The sequence below is a fragment of the Lutjanus erythropterus genome, chromosome 16, assembly GCF_056507025.1.
Source record: "Lutjanus erythropterus isolate fLutEry1 chromosome 16, fLutEry1.hap2, whole genome shotgun sequence".
In the NCBI taxonomy this organism is placed as follows: Eukaryota; Metazoa; Chordata; class Actinopteri; order Lutjaniformes; family Lutjanidae; genus Lutjanus; species Lutjanus erythropterus.
Window position 1 is genome coordinate 15,819,773 of NC_139332.1, and position 23,000 is coordinate 15,842,772.

At 39.6% G+C, this 23,000-nt stretch overlaps 1 protein-coding gene and 1 long non-coding RNA gene across 2 annotated transcripts; one reads left to right on the forward strand and one right to left on the reverse strand.

Annotated features, from left to right (window-relative positions):
* Window positions 1-213: 213 nt before the first annotated feature.
* satb1a (SATB homeobox 1a) lies at window positions 214-22,442 on the reverse strand. Its single transcript, XM_084739898.1, has 11 exons — window positions 22,044-22,442; window positions 20,702-20,931; window positions 19,615-19,791; window positions 19,400-19,526; window positions 17,441-17,564; window positions 15,395-15,506; window positions 13,503-14,041; window positions 10,445-10,642; window positions 8,573-8,728; window positions 4,798-5,001; window positions 214-1,967 (listed from the first exon to the last, which is right to left on the reverse strand). The coding sequence occupies exons 1-11, from the start codon at window positions 22,082-22,084 to the stop codon at window positions 1,128-1,130; spliced, it is 2,748 nt and encodes a 915-aa protein (XP_084596024.1). The 5' UTR covers window positions 22,085-22,442; the 3' UTR covers window positions 214-1,127.
* LOC146312863 (uncharacterized) lies at window positions 9,275-19,913 on the forward strand. The gene is made up of 3 exons (XR_014772105.1): window positions 9,275-9,800; window positions 10,476-10,651; window positions 19,745-19,913. It is a non-coding gene; the product is annotated as an uncharacterized LOC146312863 (long non-coding RNA).
* Window positions 22,443-23,000: the final 558 nt, after the last annotated feature.

The window sequence follows — 23,000 nt, forward strand, 5'->3', positions numbered from 1 at the left end:
TAGCGCAAACAAAACAGTGAATCTGAGAAATAAAGCGTAATTTTCTGATTGTTTCACAGCAGTTATGCTCTAAAGTACAAATAATGATGGTCACACCCCCACATGATGCCTGATTGTTTGTGAATACAGTAAAATCTCAGTGCGTCTCAAACAGAAAAATATCAGAAAATAAGATAAAGATAGAGGTCAGGGTCTCTGCCGATACAGCACTTCCAGTAGGTTAAAGTGATGATTTAGAGGGATTACGTTTATGAGCCTATACATTGTTTTTAGTCCTGCATAATATACCTTTAAAACATGGTAAAAACAAAAGTGATTGAGATATTGATCATTAATTCATAAAAACAAATTGGCAGTGCCACATTCTTCAAGGCATTTCTGGCATGAACATTTCTCAAACTTTAGATCAGTCAACCAACTACTTTTAGACTGAGCTGCACCAACAACGATTAATTTGTTATCCCAATTAAATCATAGTTTAACTTTAAATTATGTACCAAACTTCAAATGAATTTAAAATGAAGAAAAATTCAATTTAACCTTCAGTTTAGTTTTTGCTCTAAACCTAGATTACATTTAATTCTGTTGCACCAAAACTTTAAACTTCAATTTAAAATTTAATTTTGGTTTAAATCACTAAACTTTACTGAACTGAGATTAGTTTTTAATTGTGCAACAGACCTCTACATGATTTTAAATAAACCTAGTTTTGTTAAACTGATTAGAACTAATCTTAGACTAAATTAAACTTTGTTGATGCATCTCAGACTAATTTATTTATTATTTTTACAGTGATATGTAATCTGAGGCTCTTTATAGTGGGGTCCCATTCATCCAGACACATATATCTACACACAAACAAAATGTTATGACATTATCTGCACATATAGTCACAGTTGTTTTCTGTCTCAAGTGCAGTGGGGATCTTCAAATCACAGGACAGCTTTCTGAGTATAATGTAGGTGTACTCTCTGGGTATTAACACCAGCATCCTTCTAAGCTGTGGTATAAACATATACAACAGGTCAGCTTTTAGTCTTTCCACAGCATTTAAGGAAACACATTTATAACACTCCCGTACCAAAACACTGTGAGTCATCCAGGCTATGTCACTGCTTGTATTTGGGTTAGATGTAGCTCTCCTGCTCCTCCTTCAGAGGGGGAACGGTTTGAGTGCCAGCATCTGATTCTTTCAAAACAGTTATATCGTTTACTTCATGTCCTGTTTGCTTCTCCTCCCTTCTTTCTTCTGTGTCAGTCTTCTCATCAGTTTCCTCCTCCTGTTCCTCTGTAGTTATGTCTGTCTGGGAGAGGTTCAGCTCCGTGCAGCCACGTTCTCGACTGTGTTTTGGGCTCGGACTGTTGTGTTGATGTTGCTGGTCGTGGTCCTGGCTGTTGAAGAATCTTCGGATGGTGTGTTTGGGGAGACCCAGCTGAGCTGACAGGGTGTGGATGGCCTCCTCGTCCGGGTTGAGGCCCACGTCCTGGATGAAACTCTGCAGGATTCCCAGTGCTTCATGGGACACTCTTAACCCCTCACCCTGGATCTCGTCTCTGTCTCGGACCTCGTTGTCTGCCTCTGAACACACCTCACCCCTCATGCCAGGCCACTTCATAGTGATCTTCTCCTCTTTGCTGCCCCCAACTCCTTCCTCACCCACATTTCCATCCCTTTGCTCCTTGCTTTCCTTGTCTCTCACCCTCTCTGTATAACCCCACTCCCCTCCCAGACTGCTCCTCTCTCCTCGCCCCCCCTCCATCCAATCCTTACTGTCCCCTCTCTCACCGTTACTGCTGCCCCTGCCCTGCAAACCTACCCTCAGATGGCCCCAGTTGACCCCAACCTCAGACTCAGCTGGTGATGCAGCACACGGTTGCCGTGGAGACAGGTGAGGCCCTGCCTCTGGCTGCAGGGGTTGATGGGGTTGGAGATGGTGTTGCTGTGGCAGCGGAGAGTTGCGTTGATACTGACAGGAGAAAAAGAGAAATTACAAGCAATTAGAGTAAAGAGCTGTAGTTGGTCTTTGGGTTTTTAACACCAACTCTTTTCCATTGTGTTAGTGTTGATATTAGTGTTTCATTTTAATGGTAGATGATGTGAAGTGAAGTCAGCCTACACAGAAATGTATTTGTATAATTTGAAGTGATAGGTCTTACAAATACTGAATTGAATTCTAGCTTTTTATTTGCATATTTCATTGCAGATTCTATTAAAGAAGTACATGTAATAGCTATATAATAATATACTTCACTGCTTAATGAAACATGCATTTTAGATAGCTACTGTATGTGAAAGAGAACTGGCATTCAATTTTCCATCTCTAAAATACAAACACTTAGTCACTGATATTAGAACTGCACTCACATAACGACAGACTAAACACTTGGCTTTCTGTGTTTGTTGGTTATGAGGCTGGGCGATATGGACAAAATCAAATATCACCATAGTTTTGATCAAATACCTCAATATCAGTATTTATCAATATTGGGACAGTATTGTAGGCATGACTAGTGGTGCTTTCACAAAATATGAACACAATGAGATTTTTGATAGTTAATGATCAGTAATGTGGATATAATGACTATTTGTGTAAGGGCAAATAATAGGCCAACTAGAACAGTCTGGAAAGTTAAGAAAGTAACAACTTTACTGTAATGCAACTTTTAAAACCAGGAAAAAACAATACCTACTCCATATCATGATACAACAATATCTGAAATCTAATATGATATCTAGTAGCATATCACAGTATCAGTATTAGAGGATTTTTGGGGCTGATGCTGATACTGATGTTAGGGAGTAAAAAAAAATTGACATACCAGCTGCTATTCCAAAATGACATCAGGGCACTGACACTGTGAACTCTCACTCATATTTATCATTCATTATAAGTAAATGTAAATTAAAAACAGACAAATAGAATTAAACTTGAATTAAGAAAATTGATTGAATATACAGAAAATGCTGCCTATAAAACAAACAAACAAGGAATAAATAAATAAAAAAATTCTGCATTATGTTCTATACAAAAAAGTTCAATATTGGCCTATCACAGACATATTGGTCTATGTCGGAATGAGTGAACAGTACATGTTGTATAATGTCAGCCGACCATTTTATCTCTTTGGTGCTAATTGATAAAATATTGATACATTGCCCAGCCAAAAGTGGTTATGTTTTACTTCTCAAGTGTTTCTCATGGTCAGTGGATGTATTCAGCTCCTTTAGTTAATTAAATGTACTAATACATCAGTGTAAAAATGCTCCATCATTAGTGAATGGACAGAGTGTGAAAAGAAGCTAAAACTCCACACCATTATTCAATTACTCACGTTTAAGAACTCATTACAAGTGATAGTCTGATCCCTGCAGCTGCTTATGTATATACTTCTCAGGAACACTGTTGTAGTATATACTGTCCTCCATGAAAATCCTACTCCAGTAAAAGTATATGAGTATTGGCAGCAAAATGTAGTTAAAGTTTTAATGTAAATGTATGGTTTGACCTTCCTGGCTGATCATTATATATGGTATAATTACATGGTTAATAGTAAAGCATCAGTGTGTCAGCAGTGTGTTACTGTTGTCGCTGCTGGAGGTGGAGCTACTTTGAACCCCTTTATATACAGTTTTATATCCACGGACTCCAGATAAACCTGAGAGGTCATGAGATGATTAATAGGAGGGAAAGAATATGCAAATCATTTTGTCAGTTTTTGGACTATCGCTCTTATCTTTGCTTTTTGGCTAAATATAAGATCATTTAAACATTTACTGAAAAGTGACCTTGTGAGAATTTCAGAGGGAAAAATCACTATTTTGTGAAGCTGATAACAACTAATAGATAAATGAAGTGTGATCCCAACTGCACAGTGCTTTTTGTAAGACATCAAAACAGTTTTAAAACCACTGCTTTAATCTTTCACCATGTATTGTATATTTTAAAAGCTTTTATATCATCCATTGTGTTAAATCTTAAAAGTAACTAAAGCTGTAAAATAAATGTAGTAGAGTAGAAAGTATAACATTCCCTCTGATATGTCGTGGAGTGAATATAAAAAGTAGCCTAAAATGGGAATAAAAGTACTGCTAAATTGTTTTTAAGTACAGTACCTGAGTAAATGTACTTAGTTACTTTCCATCATAACTCATGGGAGCTGTAAATTATCTGAATGTATGTATTGGTGGCAGTTCTGTCCTTCATTTGGCCTCAGTTGTGTGAAGTGAATCCACCAGTACATGTAAAGGCGTAATTTCTCTCTAATAATGCAATGGTATTCTAACTAACACACCAACACACTGTACTTTAACAAACAACGGGATACACAACCATTGTTTGACATGTTAACTGTGAGTCTGTGCTGTAATCAAGCCATCAATCCATGCACGAGCTGTAGGAGTGGAAGGAAAATAACTAATCAGCCTCACGGATCATTGCTTAATGCGGTAATCATCTTTTTCTTTGACATTTTTGGCATTTAGCTGTCATTACTGTGCTGCTTTTCCATCGCACACCCCCGAGATCTGTTGGCATTCAGTGTGATGTTGTTTTTTCTTGTTTTGTTTTATTTTGTTTTGTTTTTTTGATAAAATCCATATCCCATTATTCACTGATATTATTCTATATAACACTTTTCTGAAATTGATTTAGTGGCTTTTTAATTCCAATCTGTTGTTTTTATAGTTGGTAATGAAAAAAATGTAAATAATACCTCTAGATTTTTCCTCAAGCAATGTTTAGTGTTTGCAGGAGTCTGTGAGTAAATATTCTGTTTATCTTGCGTTTGTAGTCTCACCAGCGTATTGTCATTGCTGATCAGTGTGAGCCTGTCAGTGCAGAGCTGCTGTGCCGTTGTGTTGCTGCTCTCCTGTTCGTAGATGGCGTCTCGTTCAGTCTGCGACAGGCTGAGGAACCGGCGGATCATGCACAGGTTCTCCCACAGGGTCCGGTTCTCTGGGCTCGGGTCCTCTTTCCAACGCAACAGTTCACACAGCCAGCCCTGCAGGAGGAATAATAACACTTTACTGTAAGTCCACTGATTTAGCATTTACATGCAGTGTAAAAAATAATAACTGGTTTATAACACACCATGATTTTGCTGTAAGCAGATATAAGCGTGTATTAATGTATTTGCCTGTTGTGTTAAACTGAGCACACAAAGATGCTCTGTGGTTATTAAACAGCCTTTCCTTCACACAGAGGTCAAGACACAATGCCATCACACATTCACACATCTGAGGTGTCCTTAAAGATGACCCTGATGCCCAGCAAGCTCCTGTGGTGCAGCTCTATCTGACAACTCTGCAGAACAACAGGAGGCAAAGATGGAAATATCTCTGGTGTGGTCAGCTATAATCTTACAACAAAAAGCTTGTGAGCCACCAAATGTCCTGCCATAATTGCCATGATATATAAAGCATATCCATTAGCCATTCTAATTAGGTCAATAATTGCGTTAATTACTTCATTCATTAGGAAATATTTCTACATTAACAAGCTCATCTTCATATACTTAAGAGTATAATATTTTTTTTCTGCCAAGTTGAAGGTCCAGTTTGTAAGATTAACAGGGATGTTTGGTTAATTGATAATCACCTGAAATTAAGAATTATTGTATTTTCATTATCTTAGAATGAGTTGTTTATATGTACAAATGCTGCGGGTCTTGTTCGCATTTTTTACAGTAGTAGCAGTAGAGATGAACCAAACACTGGCTCTATATGCAGCCTTTTGGATTTTTTTGTGAGTTTCATGCCCATCATAGGTTCTCCTACACGCTTGGAAGGGGAGGGTGAGACAAGGTGTTTGCAATCTGTAAGCTCACCGCCAGATGCCACTAAATTCTACACTGATCCTCTAAGAATCAGAAAGAATGAATGCAGTTTTTATTTTTATGTCTGCGCATATATCAGAGTGGTGAGTACAGTTGGTATCGTTTATTTGTTCGTGTTTGTAAGCTTGTAACTGGCAGTGGCTGAGACAGCTAATGATAGCTCCTGCTGTCTGAACTGTGAAGTCCACGCTGCGCTGGAGGTTTCAGGTTTCTTTCCTGCATTTGCATATTAGACAGTGACTGACTTTTGAATTTTTTACATGGTAAACCTAGCTTGCCCTGGGTCTCAGATTTTAGGGGAGAGCACAGACATCAGTATAGGAATGTAAAAACACCTCTCTAGTGACATAGATACACGTCAATATATACATGATCAGATATTCTATCAGACAGCAACACAAGAAAAACACATTTTTGAGTGGACGGGATCTTTAAGTACACACATACATTGCTAAAATACTCATTATTCGTCTAATTTCTTTGGCTGTTTAAGTTTGATATAATGTCAGCTGATAAACAATTTTGTAAAACTGCTGGAATCCACATCTGGAGAAATTTATGGTTACAGAGTAGCTGCCTTCAAATGGAGCTGCTACTTCATTATAAAGACAGAGTCAGTTTGTTATCCTTTGTTGAGCATATTCATGCAGAATATGAGCACAATTTAATAATTTCTATTCTATAGCGGGAACCTCTGGTGTGGGACATCAAAATTGCCATGGCAACACCATGTAAATTTATACAAGTTTGATTTATGTCACCCCCACACACCCACACTCCTATTTATTTTGTGACTAATTAGAATTTAATAAGATATAAGTGGTAATAACTGCAAAGGTCTCTATCTAACTCTGAATTCACAATAATTTACTTTTCACTTTTCATCCAAAATAGGTTGTAAAGCTTCTTGTCTCAAAATACAAACCTAAGAAATAAAGTAGCAGTTTTGAAGCTCCTCTAATGGCAATTAAAGCCAAGAGATGATGGAGAGATTTTCTTATTAGCTCAAATCTTTTTCTGCATCAGGAGGGAAGAAACTTGTGAGTGGCAGATTGAGGAGGGTGAAGCCAAGCTAGTTTCAGATTCATGAACTGGAGCATGATTACGTTTGCAGGCAGGCTGATACGCACACACATGCACATACACACACACACACAGATTCACACAAACACACCAGCACACATACACCTGGCTGTAGCCCAAGTCTAGCACACAATGCCATCCAGATGCACAGTGCAGATAGAACAGAGAGATCCAGCATGGTTTTGCCTGCCAAACAGCCGGGTAATACAGAGAGAGATAGAGAAGGAGAGAGGTAAAGAGAACATAGAGAAAGTAAAGTGAAAATGGAGGCCAGCGAAGAGATAGAAAAAGAACCTCAGGGGTTTTGGACCACCTGTCTGTACTGGCATGACCGCTGAGTGACCTCCAAACATTTTCGCGATGAGTAAAGAGAAGAGAGAAAGGGGGGAAGAAAGGAAGAAAGAAAGAAAAGTGAAAATTGGAGACATGCACGAGAGAAAGAGAAAATGAGACAGCTAAAATCCCCCCATTCCATGAAGGGAAATTATCCTCAAAACAAAAGGCAATAACAAGCTTATGGGGCCGCCATAAAAATGAGAACAATAAACACTCAAATCATGCCTGTCTGTGTGTGTATGTGTGTATTAGTGCATTTGTTTGCCCATGTGTGTGTTTGTGGGACTGCGTGTGCTCATACAGTATGTCTGTGTGCGCGAATAAGTGGTGTGAGTGTGTGCACGTGTTTTTGTATAGTGACTATTAAAGTGATAATTTAGGACACAATAGCAGTCTGATGCACTGATGATAGTCCTCTGCAGAGTACAGCTGCTGGTTGATTATCTGGGCTTCCCTCCATACACACTAGCCACCCCTGGTTTAACTGAGGAGATGGATTCATCAGAGAAGCTGAATTTGAACAATTAAGCAGTAGATTGGGTGAAATATGTGCAAGCTTTGGGAGTAACGGTCTACATGTAACAGGATTCCATTACAGTTACACATTAAAAAAAAAGATGTAATCAGATTACAGGTAGTATGGCATAGTAAAAATGGGGATTATTAGCAGCATTACAATTTTAAAATACATTTTAAAATTATATACATACATCACTCTGGTCTCAGTGAAACCAGCTAATCTTTACTATCACAGCGTCAAGTGAAAAAATGATTTCAATAGGTGGAAATTTTAATTAATTAATTAATTTGTCGTGGAACATCAGTAAGCATACAATGAAAATACCATTCAAGAACATGACATCTAATTTAAATAAACATTCATAGGTAAGACCAACTGTTAATGTTAGCTACGCAGGCCAGCTGCTGACTTAGTTACTCAGAGATGCAGTTAGCTAGCTTGAGTGGTGACGATGGTGACCAGGATGGTGTGTGGGTAAAAACAAAATATGTTTCTGTCAGTTTACATTTGAGTGTGAACAGCAAACTTAACAGAGTACATGTAAATGAAGGAAGGACAAATAAAAGGAAGGAACAGTTGGACAAACAATAAACATTATATTTGGCTAAACCATATTTGGTATTGAGATAATTAGTTTAAGTACTTTAATATTGTGATATTTGGATTAAGTTACACATTTTTACCAGGTAATTAGTAACTGTACTGTAATGCATATTTCAGGTAAACCCTTCCAACCCTGAACATGCGTGTGTTTAAGAATGGACATCATCAGATTCACACCGCCAAGCAAGCAAGTACCTGACTCTTGGAGGCAGCCACCTTTGCAAACAGAGCCTGCGACACCTTGGCTCTCTTCATCTCATGCTGAATCTCCTCATAGATAGAAGTGCTCACATTGAGAACACAACTGTCCGTCCTCAACCCTCTGTCTCCTGTAACTGGGGACAGTCTTGCCTAAAGAGAAGAGAGAGAGAGACAAGAAAAGTGGGTGTATGTGAGTCACAGTAAGCATCTAAGTAATGGGCATTTGCAGCAAAGTGAAACGAATCTGATATGACTTGGCCAGGCGTTCCGGCAAACACTTCTAAGTATTCGGAAATGGGAAGTCGGTGAGGGATCAAGTCCTTTATGCAGCCCTGGGAGTGCCCATACAAAGCGGGGTGTAATCTGTGTAATCACTTCAAGTGATACTCGCTTGAAGTGAAGCTTGTCCCTGGCAGGAGAAGCAGCTGGCAGCTTCATGTATATTAGAGGAAACATGTGGCAGTCTGCACGCTCTCCAGGGCAACAGAGGGAGTCGACAGTGTAGTGCACAGGGAGCTGGCCAGTCCGGATTGGAAGAAAATAAGGGGGAAAAAATGAAGAGATGAAGCAATGGAAAAAAGAAAACTACTAAACTAAAGACATGGACAGAGGATGTTGGCCGGGTCAGTCTACTGCATTAACAATATTTTATTTTTCTTGCACTTCAGATGATTTTTAATGATCACTTTCTTATGTTGTTTTTTGTCCACTGTTACTTTATATGTTGTGCTAAACATTTTGAAAGGTTGAATAATATCACTTTCTTTGTCTCTTTTGTTCCAAGTCAAATGTGCACCTCTGATCATAGAACTGGTCCCAGCTTACCCCCTCAGTAGAATTGGTTGGAACCACCAACCGCAAAAATTAAAATATGTCTGAAAATTCACACCGTATTAATAGCAAAGATAATCATGACTATTGTAAAAAAAAAACAAGCAAACCACCATACAATTATTTTACATAGCACTGACAAAAGGCTACGCATGAATTCATACGATCATGTGAGCTAGCCGACCTACTGTGCAGCACCAGTCCGTAACTGTGAAGTCGATATCTATGTATTATTGAAACATATTGTCCAGTTAACTGTATTATTATTCAAATTGTGCAGAGATTCTGTGAGCTGCAAAGGATTGTTGTGTATCTTCACGAGCAAGAGACTGTGACGAGCCCTCCACCTCAGAAACCACCAGTGAAAGTGCAGAGGATGTGGCTAAAGCTGGTAAGAATAGCCATGCTACAACTTAGCAGCTACAAGTAATGTAGTATTTAATTGTGGGTCCCTGCTCGATCTCTCTATCAGTAACTCAAAGTAAACACAAAGTACAGCTGATAGGAATGTCATTCCTTTAGAGGTATTTGGTCCAAAAAACACATTGGTCAAATAACAGTTTTGACCTGATGATGACATTAACAGCTAAATAATCACCAAATGTATTATAAATCAGTCTAAGGGGAGCATAAATGTCTATACCAAAGTTCTTTGCAATTTCTCCTCAGTTGTCTTGACAACTAATGATGGTGCTATTAGAGGAAAGGTCAACAACTTTGCAACAACTTCCTAGTGTGATAAATTATGTTCTGATTATATCTGTGTTCTCTTTCCATTCATACAATACATATGAAAAAATGTCTTTTATAGCAAATTAAATTTCAAATCTGCTACATTTTACTCTTGCTGAGGTAAAAGACAGTAATTTACAGTCTCCTTGGGTAAAAAATTCAGCTAAGCTAACAGATCTCCCACTTCAATCTTCCACTGCTCTTTCACAAGGTGAAACACATTACTTGAAACATTTCATGGCAGCTTTGTGACACTCATTTTTGATTTCATCTCTCTGTTTCTCTCTCAATCTGCTGACTGACCTGTGTGGGTCTTGGTGGTGTGTTATTGCAGCTGGGAGTGAATCCAGTCAGGCTCCTGTCTTTCTCCTCCTGGTAGATGCGCTCCCTCTCGGCCTCGGGGAGCTGCAGGAAGCTGTACATGGCCCGAAGGTTGACTAGCAGAGACTGGGAGGCATGTGCAGGGTCCTCTTCCTTCCGCAGGATCTCTGACAGCAGGCCCTGGTGGAGGTAAACACACATAAATCAATACTCATTGATTAGCATAAGCCAGGAATACACAATAATATGTCAAATGTAAGATTCATTCAAACTTATTTGTGTATTTTGCATTCAGATTAATATTCTAAGAAAACTATTGCTGGGGTGAAACGTTATCTTAAGGCTACAGTTGTTTTCCTTTGAACTTTTAATCATCTGTAAATGTTTAAAAAATCTTGAAAGAAGCATTTCAACATTTTCGGAAAATTGCTCATTCACTTTCATGCTCAGAGTTAGATGAAAAGATCAAAACAGACTATCACACTTGCCACACACCTCTTCACGTCAGTCTGTTAAATATGAAGCCACAGCCAGCAGATAGTTTATCTTAGCATATAGAATGGAAAAAGAGGGGAAACCACGAATGTTTTTTTTTTGCACTTCAGTTTTAACAAATGACATCGTGTTTCACTCAGTAATCATTATTGATTGCTGGCAGGCAGTTTTTCTTTTTTACTTTTGGACAGAGCATTTTCCAGGGTTTCCAGGGTTTATACTAAACTAAGCTAACTGTTTCTTGGCTGTAGTTTTACATTTACCATTTCCCAAAAATGTCCAACTGTTGTTTTAAACAGCAACAGTTTGTCAAAGCAGACAAATTACACGATCGGCAAGAAATAAAACTTTCAACTGCACAGAGGCATGACAGAGCCCTGAGTCCAAATTGAAGCCAGTTCGGTTCCAGCCCCCTACGACCTTTCAAGGATAAGCGGTTCTGGACAATGAATGAATGAATGAAAAAAAGATGCAACACGCTCAACTCACTATGAAACCTTGAAAGCCCAGTACTGAATCTTTATTGTAGTTAGTAACAATTAAAAAAAAACAAAAAAACAACAAAGACCGGGACAGCACTCCACTTTAACTGTTTGACACAACCACAAGAGAGTGTGTGTTCTGGCAGTGCATCTTTTTTAAAGGCCACCAATATAAAATTCTGTAAGAAGTAATAAACTCTATCTATGTTTTTTTTTTTTTTTTTTTTTTTTTTGTTTTTGCAAAATAAGTTCAATACCTTAAAATGACTTACATATAGCTCTATACCTTGCCTTCATTTAGTATTCAAAGAATCATGAATATGCAAATAGTCAACACCCCTCCACGCCCCAACCCCCATCCCTAAGTAGCTGCACCTGGCCTTCCCTCCATTTTGCTAGCTAATCATGGTAACTAGCTACATCCGGCATCTCCTGTGGCCGGGGCATCGCTGCTAATGATATGTATAGCACCTTAAGTGTATGACGTCATTTAAGCAGAAAGGCTGAATCTGTTTTTTGAGACTGCTCTTGCTCACTGCAATTTCAATGCAAGAAATGCTCAGACATGGCATTTACTGCGTATTTCACTCCTGATATGTATAACGGCTAGCAGGAAATGCATTGTCACCCTGAATAAATTTTAGATTTCTCTGCTTTTAAAGATTGTTGGAAACATTTGGAATAATGTAAGTACAAAACACAACAAAATAGATGACATATGTCTAATGCTTTTGGACATTTTAATGGGTAAATATTACATTTTATAGTTTTAAATTACAAGATTTTTTTCAAAGCAGACACGTTGTATGATAGTTAGGTGGTAGCTGTTTAAAAAATCCCTTTCAAATGCTGAATGCCCTCAGAGTATGCATTGCACCTTGAACGTCATACATACAGGAGATACCATGATAGAGCTCATATTAAAGATTGATAGAAGAAAGATAACAATTAAAAGTTCCTCATACGCCCGAAGGAATTTCGCAAAGGCTCCTCATAACCAACTCTGAACCTCATTCAAAGAGGGACCTTGTCAACTTCCTGTGGTTTAGTGTTTCACAGCTATACATGATACAATTCCCAGTCAGTGCTAAGCACACCACTCGCCTGTAGAACTAGCATTATTCTGGGTGTATATGTGTGTGTGCAGGGACGCTTTCAAACATCACATGCAGATTGGAGGTCTTCCTTCCTGAAAAGAAATCAGATTTCACACTGGCATGGAAATGGAATGAGAGGAAACAGCCTTCTTATTCAAATCATGGATCATCTTTGGATCCACCCTACAAAAACCCCTCCTTCCTTCCAAATAGATGGAGGCTTTTTGTGAATCGCCAAATGACAAATGCTCCCCTCACGTCTATATGGCATCTTGGCATCAAGCCCAACTTGTATGGCTGGCACTGAGGCACCTTGGACTTGGCAATGGGGAAACACGGGGGTGGATAATAACTGGCTCTGCTTATTGTGATGAAAATGATAATGACGGTAATAATAATAATAATAACAATGGGCTTAGCCTGTCCTCTGAGCCCCATTTCTGTGGGTGTGGTGCTGAATGGAAGATGATGGACACAGATAACGTGGCATTTTAATCTTAGAGGCGATGGTAGAGGCAGATACGGATACAAAATGAGGGAGACAAATGGAAGGGGAAAGGGAAAGATTGAAATAAAAAGATGGATTGTCAGTCAGAGGTGGAGATTAAAAAAAAATAGAAGGGCAGCCAATGAAAGGTGGCAAGATGGAGGGACACTAAGATAGAGGGAGAGGTAGAGAGGGAGACAGCATTTCTCCAAGGGGTTGTGATTAGTTGGCCCAGCAGCTGCTTCAGTGCTGGCACCAGCTTTGTGCTGCAGAGAGCTGGCACAAACACACACACACATAAACACATGCATGGGGGGAGGGGGCACTGCGGCAAAGGCCATGCCAATGTGCCAACCATCAAACACACATATTCACAGGACACACTTACCTACAACCGCAACACCAGTAACACTTCCAAAACATGATCACAGCAAACACTTTCAACCTCTTTCAACACTGTTTGATGTGTGTGATCATACCTGGGTCCTGTTGAAGGCCACCCGGGCGAAGATGGCCTGGGAGATGCCCGCTCTCTTCAGTTCCTCCCTTACACAGTGGTAGATGTCACTTGGCACGTCTGTCGGCCCCACAGAAGACCCAGCCGATGTCTGGTTTTGCGGTCCGGCTGCAGGGCCTCCCCCCGGGCCGCAGAGTGCCTGCTGTGGGGCTTGGGAGTCAGGCGCTTTGGAGGAGAAGACCTTGGCAGGAGGCCTCCCAACAGGCGGATGGTTGAGATACTGCTGTGGGGATGGCGAGAGACCCTGGCCAGCTAACATGCGGCTAACAGCATACTGCTGGTTGAGAAACTGGGCCATCACCAGCTGCTGGTTGACCATTTGGGAGCTGAGAGGTGGGGTTACCAGCCCGTGAGGGCGCAGGCCGAGGGGGCGGCGGCCACATATGTTGGCTACTTCTCCGCGGGAGAAAAGAATTGTGGAGCTCTGATCGGCCGGGCTACTTGTGATTGGCTGCTGGGTGAGGGTGATATGTGCGGGCTGGTCGGTGAAGCTGTCCATCTCTGGTGCAGGAAAAGAAAAGACAGATGTACAATTAGTAACACACCAAATCCTGACAGTGTGTCTCGAATCAATGTCTCGTTTTAAGTATGTGGCATGTTCACACTAGAAAAATAATAAAGTGATGAATACTCAAAGACAGCATGCATATTAAGTACCAGAGGTGGAACCAAGTCAATTACTTGTTTTCTGTTATATTAATGTTCGGAATTTCGTATATAAAATCTTTTAAGCCACTGTCATGTTGTAAATACAGTTGATTTTCGAGTGTGCTTTGGACAGACACTGTTCTCACAATGGAATGTGCAAATTAAATGAAGGAACGGTTTACTGGACTCTGTAAAAACTTGGTATTTGACCCGGGGGAGGTGCATTACATCCTGCATCACAAACAGTGTTGTGTGCCTGATGCACATTCCTGTTAGCTCTCACTGGGTCATCTCATTGCTTTTTGGATCAGCTAGTAAAACCTGATTTAAGTGACCTAAGTTGTCTATTAACCTAATTCTTGCCTTAATCCTAAGATTAAACATTTAAGAGACTTCACACCTACTCCTTGTACTGCTGGCATGGCTGCAGCCATGACTAGACTTCCCAGCAGATTTTCAAATGACCTGACTGCTGATAACTTATCAAACTGACCATCATAACATTATGCTGCCAGTATTTGTGGCTAAAAAAATGTAAAAAGTGTTCAAACATATTGGCATTTAGATCGCTTAAATTATGTCCAACAACAGAAATCTACTCAGATTTATGCTGATATCAATTTATGTTAGTATCTTGCATCAATATAGTCTGTCCAAACAGGCTTACAAGGCAGATCATCAGTTTCCATGTACACCGGTGTGAGACTAAATATATAAATTACAGGAAAATGTGAACAGTATATTCTATATGTCTTCATACATAAACTGATCTCATATTGTATGTGTGTACTTGAGCACCCGGTGACATGGTCATGGAGCTGCTACGTCCTGCAAAAGCACCGTCCGTCTGTGAAATATCACATTTTCAGGGACTCGCTACAGCTCACGGCTGGAAATTTTTGGAACAAATTGTGTGTGTTGGTGACACACCTCCAGAGACATTTTGAGTAAAAAAATATTAAGTCATAAGGAAACATTCTGCTTTTTCTTTGTTAAGTTTAATCAGCAAAGTGGCAGTTACATTGATGTCCAACGTTGCATGTATTCATACAAGTTCTTGTTAGTATAAAATGGCTTGTCTAACTGCTGGAACAACATTCTGATTAGTGTGTAGTACATACTGTATATAATTAGTATGGATTTGAGACATGCTGTAAGACTTATCAGGCACACTTCATATGTACAGACGTGATTGAAATCTCTCACCCTTGAAGCATTTGGTCTTCTTGAAGTGCTTGTACCATCGACCAAACTCGTGACACTTGGCAGCTGAGACATTTGCATAGTAAGTGCTATTTACAATAGATGATATCATACTCTGAAACAGAGGGGAAAAGACAATAGAAATTCATTACATTTTCTCAGCTCCTGCTATGGGCGGCCTGGGTGTCTCAGCTGTTCACACATCTGATATTAATGAACTCCGATCTGTGTTATTAAAAAGACCCCCAGGTAAATAGGATAATAAAGACAGATGAGTGCGTCAGTGTGTGTGAGCTCCCAGTGTGTGTGTATATACAGCAAGTGTATGTATGCATGTAAGTGTGTGTGTGTGTGTGCATGTGTGTGAGTAATCAAACAAAACACTAGAGGTCATCAGAGACTATGCCTCTCTGTCAGTCTGTCTGTGTCACACACACACACACACACACACACACACACACACACACACACACGGTTTCTCCCCGAAGACCATCCTCTTCTGCAATCTTTACATCTGATTACACCTTTCATCTTCTCATATTTATTTTAATCTGCTTCTCACAAACAAGAGAGGGGGTAAAGGGAGTGATAGCAGAGACATGCACTCTTTGAAATAAAGGTACTAACTAGAACCATAAAAGGTTCTTCAGCTTGTCCTCATAGGTGAACCCCTTTCTGGTTCCTGGAACCCGTTCAGAGAGTTCTACCTAAAACCATCCGTGAAAGGTTTCAACCGGAACTGCCTAGGACTGGTTCTACAGATAACCGTTCTATGGCGTAATAGACCTAGAACCCTCTCTGAGGATTCTGTCAGAAACCTATCCAACTTCTAAGGGTGCTAACAAGAACCCACCCAAGATGTTCTACCAAGAACCTTTTTGTATTCCAGGGATTTCATCTAGAACACATTCAGGGGGTGCTACCAAGAACCTTTGTATATTCCAAGGGTTTTTATCTCAAACCCACCAAGGGGTTCTACTGAGAACCTTTTTAATAAAGGGTTTTATCTAGATACCACTCAGGGGACTATACAAAGAACCACCCACCCAACTGGTTCTGCCAAGAACCTTTTTATATTTAGAGGGGGTTCCATCAAGAATCTATGTATATTCCAAGGGTTTCATATTTTTATTCCAAATCTTTTATCTAGAACGGATGGAACCATTTGTCTGTAAAAGACGCTTGTCTTTAAAAAAAACAAATTCTTCAGAAACAAATGGTTCTGGTCAGAAGTTCAGCCCTTCGGGAAGAACCCTTTTGGAACCCTTGTGTCTAAGAGTGCTGGGGAGGAGAGATGGGGGAGGGAGGATTTGACTTGTATCAAATCTGCAGAGAAGGGAGGATTGTGAAGAAGAGAGAGATAAAGAGCGATTTCTCTTTATCAAACTGTAGATGTCCTACACACCCTCAGGCTGAATAACAGATAGACTAAGTTGATAATAATGAATATTCATATAGAGGCCTTCCCCCAAATACTGCATCATTAATGTAGAATTATTTCTGCAGTTGTGTCTGTATTTGCTTAATTAAACACACCAGAGCTGAAGACAGATCTTAAAACCAGATTTGGATGTTACTGCTGAATCAGTCAAGAGTGCAGAAAAATACCAGAGAGATGGAAGGATAGAGTGAATGAGAGTGAGATGGTGGGTGAAGCTGACAGACAGACAGAGTGACAGTCAGACAGGGTGGCAGTGGAAAGAATCAAGATAGGCAGCAGCCCAGGCTGCAGTAGGGCTTTTTAAGAGATAGCCATCTCTCTTTATCTGTTTCTCTCCTACGCTCTGCCCCCACATCTTATCTACCTCTGCATCTGGACTTCCTGTGTAACTATTGGACCACACGCTAACTCTGCCTTACACGTCAAAGTAGGCACAAACACACACACATTCACAGGACATGGAAGGGCAAATACATAACGGGCACACTTTGAACTTCTGTCCAAGCTCTCCTCTTTCTCTTGTATGCATGTTCTCTCTCTCTCTCTCTCTCTCTGTGTGTGTGTGTGTGTGTGTGTGTGTGTGTGTGTGTGTGTGTGTGTGTATAAACCTGGGACAGTGGACACTCCTTGGCCAAGGTGCTCTGGTTCATGTCCTTGAGGAGCTCCTTCAGAGCGTTTCTCACTGTGGAGTGACTCCACTGCTCAGCTGGTAGATCCTCCAGTTTGGGACAGCTAGACAATGAGCGAATACATGACATGACAGTTCAGTCCAGTGATAGACTGGACTGCACTTTCATGAAGCTGTGTAGCTTGCAGTTTCATTTAGAAGGTGCACAGTTGTATTTTTAAGACTAATAAGGTAAATAAGTATCAGAATATTTCCTTTTCTTGACATTTTGTGAATTTATTTTCTATACTGAATGAGTGTAGCGAACAAAAGGTAGCAAATTGTCACACACACACCTGCACAAATATATCTGCAATTGCTTGTTGTTAGGTCAATGGTTGGAAAATTTTAACATATTGGCCTACCCTACAGTATCCACTAAGTTTTATGCTTCAAAAACTGATTTCACAGGCTGATTAGTATTTCTTGTGATGATCAAACTGAACTTCATGTGTGAAATAAGTGCAGTGCCCCTTTAAAAGAAAGATATCCCCAAAACTCCTTTGTTTGCTTAGATGGAGGCTCTCCTGGCATGCATGCATAGGGTGATGTGCAGGCAAGACAGCAAGTAAGTTTGTCATCTAACACTTATACACACACTTTCAAGGGTGTGGATGAAAGTCTGTGCTGTGGGAGGAAACTAAACCTCTTTTGGCACTTTTCATGTATCTGTATAGTCAGTGTTGATAGTAAATGTACTAGCAGTGAGTTCCTCTATGTTTCTTTCTTTATGAGTATTTTTGCCACCTAATGCTGTGTTTTGGCCACATAGTAATGGCTAGAGCAGAGATACACAACAAGAAGCTTGTGCACATAGCACGAAGCACGAAGACATAGCTTTCCCGGGCCCAGCACCACAAAGAGTCTAAAAGGAGCTGAGTCCCCTTAGTTGGATATTTTGCCTTTTCTGTTCAAGCTTTATGTATTTTTAGAAATAGAGCAAAAAAAAAAACAAAAAAAAACCTAACGATGCTGTTGTTTCCGACACCACTGTTTGTTGTGCAGGCCTTTCTAAAGCTGTGGCCGTACAGCTATGGTTAAATCAATCAATTCTGCTTTATTTTTTGACATTTTTATCCGCCCCCTCAGTCACTTTATCCACATGCTGGGTCTGCATTCTCAGTCAGTATAGCACGCACTGAGGAATTTATCGTTCCCATTGACCATGTTTACCAGCAACACTGGACTGGACATCCACATGAAAAGTGCTGAACTTTCCCTTTAATCAACTAATTATGTGAATAAACTCGCAAAACAGCCTTCTGTCTTTGAGACAATGGGCTTTTTTTTATTGCAGACATGTCACAGCAGGAATAGCACAGTCACACAGGTGTAAATAATGAAATTAATAATGTCTGAATTCCATTTAGTGGCTTCCATTGTTAGCCGTAATTAATGTTATTAGTAACACCTGTGTTTTTTATGACATGTCAAAATGTCTGCTTCCTGTGGAGAAGGCCCATATTAACATCTCTACGTTTATCTTTTGTAATAATAAATATGCTGCACTGTCATAACTCTCATGGTGGGTTTGACCCCAGACACAATGTGTGGCAACACTAAAGCGCCACTGTCAAAAAATGGAAGGGACAAAATGTTACAGGAAATAACTTTTAATGTCTTCCACTATTAAAATGCTCATTAATATTCATTGCAACAAGCAAATAAAATCACTCATTAAACTTAATCTAATGGCATTAAAATAAGAATAAGAATTTTATCATTCTCTGCTTGAGACTGCACACCAAAATACATTTTGTGCGGGTCTGATTTAGTCCATGCCCTTTGGTTATTTTTTTTTTTCTTCAGAGTCTATTGGCTGCTTACAGACCGGACAAGGAATAGAACCTGACTATAACTCTAGACAGACATGTTTATAAATGTGACGTCAGCTCCGTACCTGTGCAGCTGTATTTTCAGGGTGATAACATGGTGAACGTCCTGCAGCATATCAGCCACAGTAGCATCAGGAGCATCAGTCACACAGGACAGGGGCACCGGGTTCCACTTGCCCACCTGGATCAGACCTGAACACAGAAGCAAAAATTGTGAGAAAACAATGAATGTTTTTTGTGTCTTTTCTTCTTCGTGTAGCCTTAATGTGTGTTTTCCTACCTTTAGCCTGTGCAGCAGAGCTGTGCGAGTATCCCAGTGTCAGCAGGGCCATCTCTATCAGCTGGTTAAACAGCAGATCTCTCTTGACCAACACAAACTCAGCATGTTCTTCTCTCTTCTCTCGTTCCAGAGGGCTTTCCTTGTGCTCCACCACACAGAACACTGGCAGCAGGCTCCCTGAGGTGATGGACACACTTATGTCATATACACTGTAAAAATTATACAGGACTTAATGGAATCAACTAATCTTTTCTCATTAATATTAATATACAAGTTTTGTTTATTTAAGCTCAAGGTTAAGTGCACATATATAAATTCTGCTACTAGGGGTCTCTCTCACATTAAAACAATAACAAAAGCTGTAGTTTGATGACGTGTGGGATCAAGGGAGTTGTTTTCTTCACTTTTGAATGATCACTGTAGCTGATGAAAATGTATCCGGCATGACTCGGGCAGAAATCAAAATACCCCATTACCTTTAAATTTACTGCATTTGAAGATTATTGGAAACATTTGAGATAACGCAGGTATACAACTGAACTGACTATATAACATATGTCTAGCAGTTTTTGGACATTTTAATGTGGAAATGTTACGTATTATAGCCTTAAAATTTCAACTAACTATTTTCAGAACACTTCAGAACTTAGAAAAACAACGTAAAAAGTTCCTTTTGACTTGAATTTATGAGATGAATGAATGTACTTACTGAATGTTTTCTTATGTACAACTGATTTAATATCAACTTTATTTGACTAGAAAACTTTATTTGTCGTGAATCATTAAAAACAATACCTCACTTTGTCTTTTCAAAGTCAGCCAACTTAACAATTTAAGGCAGGCCGGACACTTCACTAACTTTTTTAAGTTAAAACAGACAGTTTCTTTTTACAGTGTAGCATGATTATGGAGATTGCGATGTATATGGTGCAGACAGATGATACACATATGACATAGGGGGAATTATTCAACCAGAAGAAAATCTGTATCATGTTTCAAGTGAGTGTAACTAATCTTTTAGAGGGAAGTCCCCACTGAGCTCCTCTGCATCTATTCTCTGAACCCCTACCCATATCAGCCCCTGTACCTCTGCTGCGCCAGCTCTTGCTCTGTGGCCTCACTGTGGTGGGTTTCTGGGCCAGACAGGGGTTTTTGGCGACAGGACTCCCTTGCCTGCTCCTCTCCTGGGCCGAGGGTCCTGCTCCGTTTTGTTCCAGTCGAGCCAGCTTGGCAGGAGGGGGCCGGGGGTCTACAACGGGATCACTGCCCTCAGGTTTCTTGGCTCCATTACACAAGGCATCCATCTGTGGTCTCACACTAACACACAGACACAGGCACTGAAAAATCCAAGACTGGTACGAAATAAAATGAAAATACAAACAATCAAATAAAAATAATAAAAAATAATAAGAATAAAATAATGACAGAATAAATCATCATCATCATCATCATCATAAAATAAAAATTAAAAAAATCTAAATATAGTAAAATATACAAAATAAAAAAAATACAAATTAAGATAGATAACAATATTGATAATAATAAATAAGAAGAAATAATATAAAAATAAAAAATGCAAAAATAATTTTAAAAATAATACAATAAAAATTCAAAAATAAAATGCAATACAATATATATAAAATACGCCTTCAAATAAAATATATAATAACTAAACAATAAAGAAAATAAATTTAAAAATAACAAAAAATAAATGAAGTATAATATACGAAAAAATATGAAAAAATAATAACATATACAAAGATGTATGCAGATAATAAAATAAAATTAAATATATGAAATAAAAACACAAGTTCAAATAAAAATGTCATACAATATAAATAATAACAGTTATAAAATTAAAATTAAAATAAGAAGTAAAAAATTAAATGCAAACTAAAATACTAACAAAATCACTCATTTTGTGTCTGTTGCGATCAGCAGTGAGCATGTGGTGACCTTTTACACAGCATAGATATTAAACTACATACATTTCAAAGTACCGTAATGTATAGGATCTGGATACTAGTGTCTTAAGTATAAAAAGAAGCTGTTTCTAGTTATTTACAAAACTAGAAAGCACAATTTTGCAATACACGTACACACACACACACACACACACACACACACACACACTCAGATCTGAAGGATGTCCGGATCAGTAATTGAGGATGACCTTCACCCAGATGCAGAGACTGGGATAACCCTGTAAATCCAGTAAAAGTCCAGTAAATGCTACAGCGCAGCAGTTTCCCATTATAATAAAGCTGCTGTCATCTCCAGGCGCGCCGCTGTAAGCGACAGTCATTCAGTTCATCTCCAGCTCCGAAATGCGCGCTAATCGTCCCACGTCTGGTTCTGCTGCTGAAGTTTGATCGGGGCGAACAAACCAACCTGTTTCCACAACGTGCCCATCCGAGCTGCCATCATACCTCAACAGACCAGTCCTGCAGACATCATCGGCTGGATCCATATGTTATCCCCCGCTTCCATTGATCTCCAGCTGAGGTGCAGACCCGCGTCTTCTTCTGGCTGTCGGCACGCGTCCTTTCGCTCACATGAATCGTCTGTGTAACGTCGACATTATCTCGTGTTTACTGTCTGAGTAGTTTTGACCCTATCCCTCCTTGTTCTCCGACCGCGCTTCGCTCTCTGCTGTAACAATAAATTGGCCTTAGCGCAAGTTGAGAGCGACCTCCCGTCCGGAGCACCGGTACATGCTGCTGCTGTGGATCAGGCTCCAGAGAGAACAATACACGAATACACCCTCTATCATATATTATGCTACAGCAGTGACTCCGGGACAGCAGTTGGTTACACTTCAAAGCCCTATGCGCACGCCAAGAGAGAGAGAGACAGAGAGACAGAGAGAGAGAGGCTCACCCCCACCACACACACACTCACTCTCTCTCTCTCTCTCACACACACACACACAGACTCATAAATACGCGGACCCAGCTGCATTAGCATATGGTGTAATAATGAATTCACTAGCGCGCTCCGTAAATGTATTAAATGTGACAATTGCGCATAAATCTATTTATTATTTTCTGCCGCATGCTGTGCACGCACTTATTATTGTCTTTAGGGTATTGGAGCTCTCCATGGTAACAAAGTGGAGCAGGACGAGTTGGAAGTGGCTGACTGATATTAACTTTTCAATGTTGATGCTTTATTGTACAAGATTATCTATGGCTCATGGTTTGTATGTGGATAATCATGGATTTTACTCCATACAGCCAAGAATGTGCTCTGTATCACATTACAATTACCCTACTGTATTGTGGTATGGTAGAGCAGCCTATTCTTACACTATACTACTTTAAACAACACTATAGTTACTACATCATACTATTATTGTATGATATAGTAAGTGTCTGTATGGTAAG

Coding starts and splice junctions, on each gene's coding strand:
- satb1a (XM_084739898.1), bottom strand. CDS start 22,084: ATGGATCCAGCCGATGATGTCTGCAGGACTGGTCTGTTGAG. Junction 19,792..20,701: donor CAAGAGCTGGCGCAGCAGAG/GTACAGGGGCTG, acceptor CCATCACCTCAG/GGAGCCTGCTGCCAGTGTTC. Junction 8,729..10,444: donor CACCACCAAGACCCACACAG/GTCAGTCAGCAG, acceptor TCTTCTCTTTAG/GCAAGACTGTCCCCAGTTAC.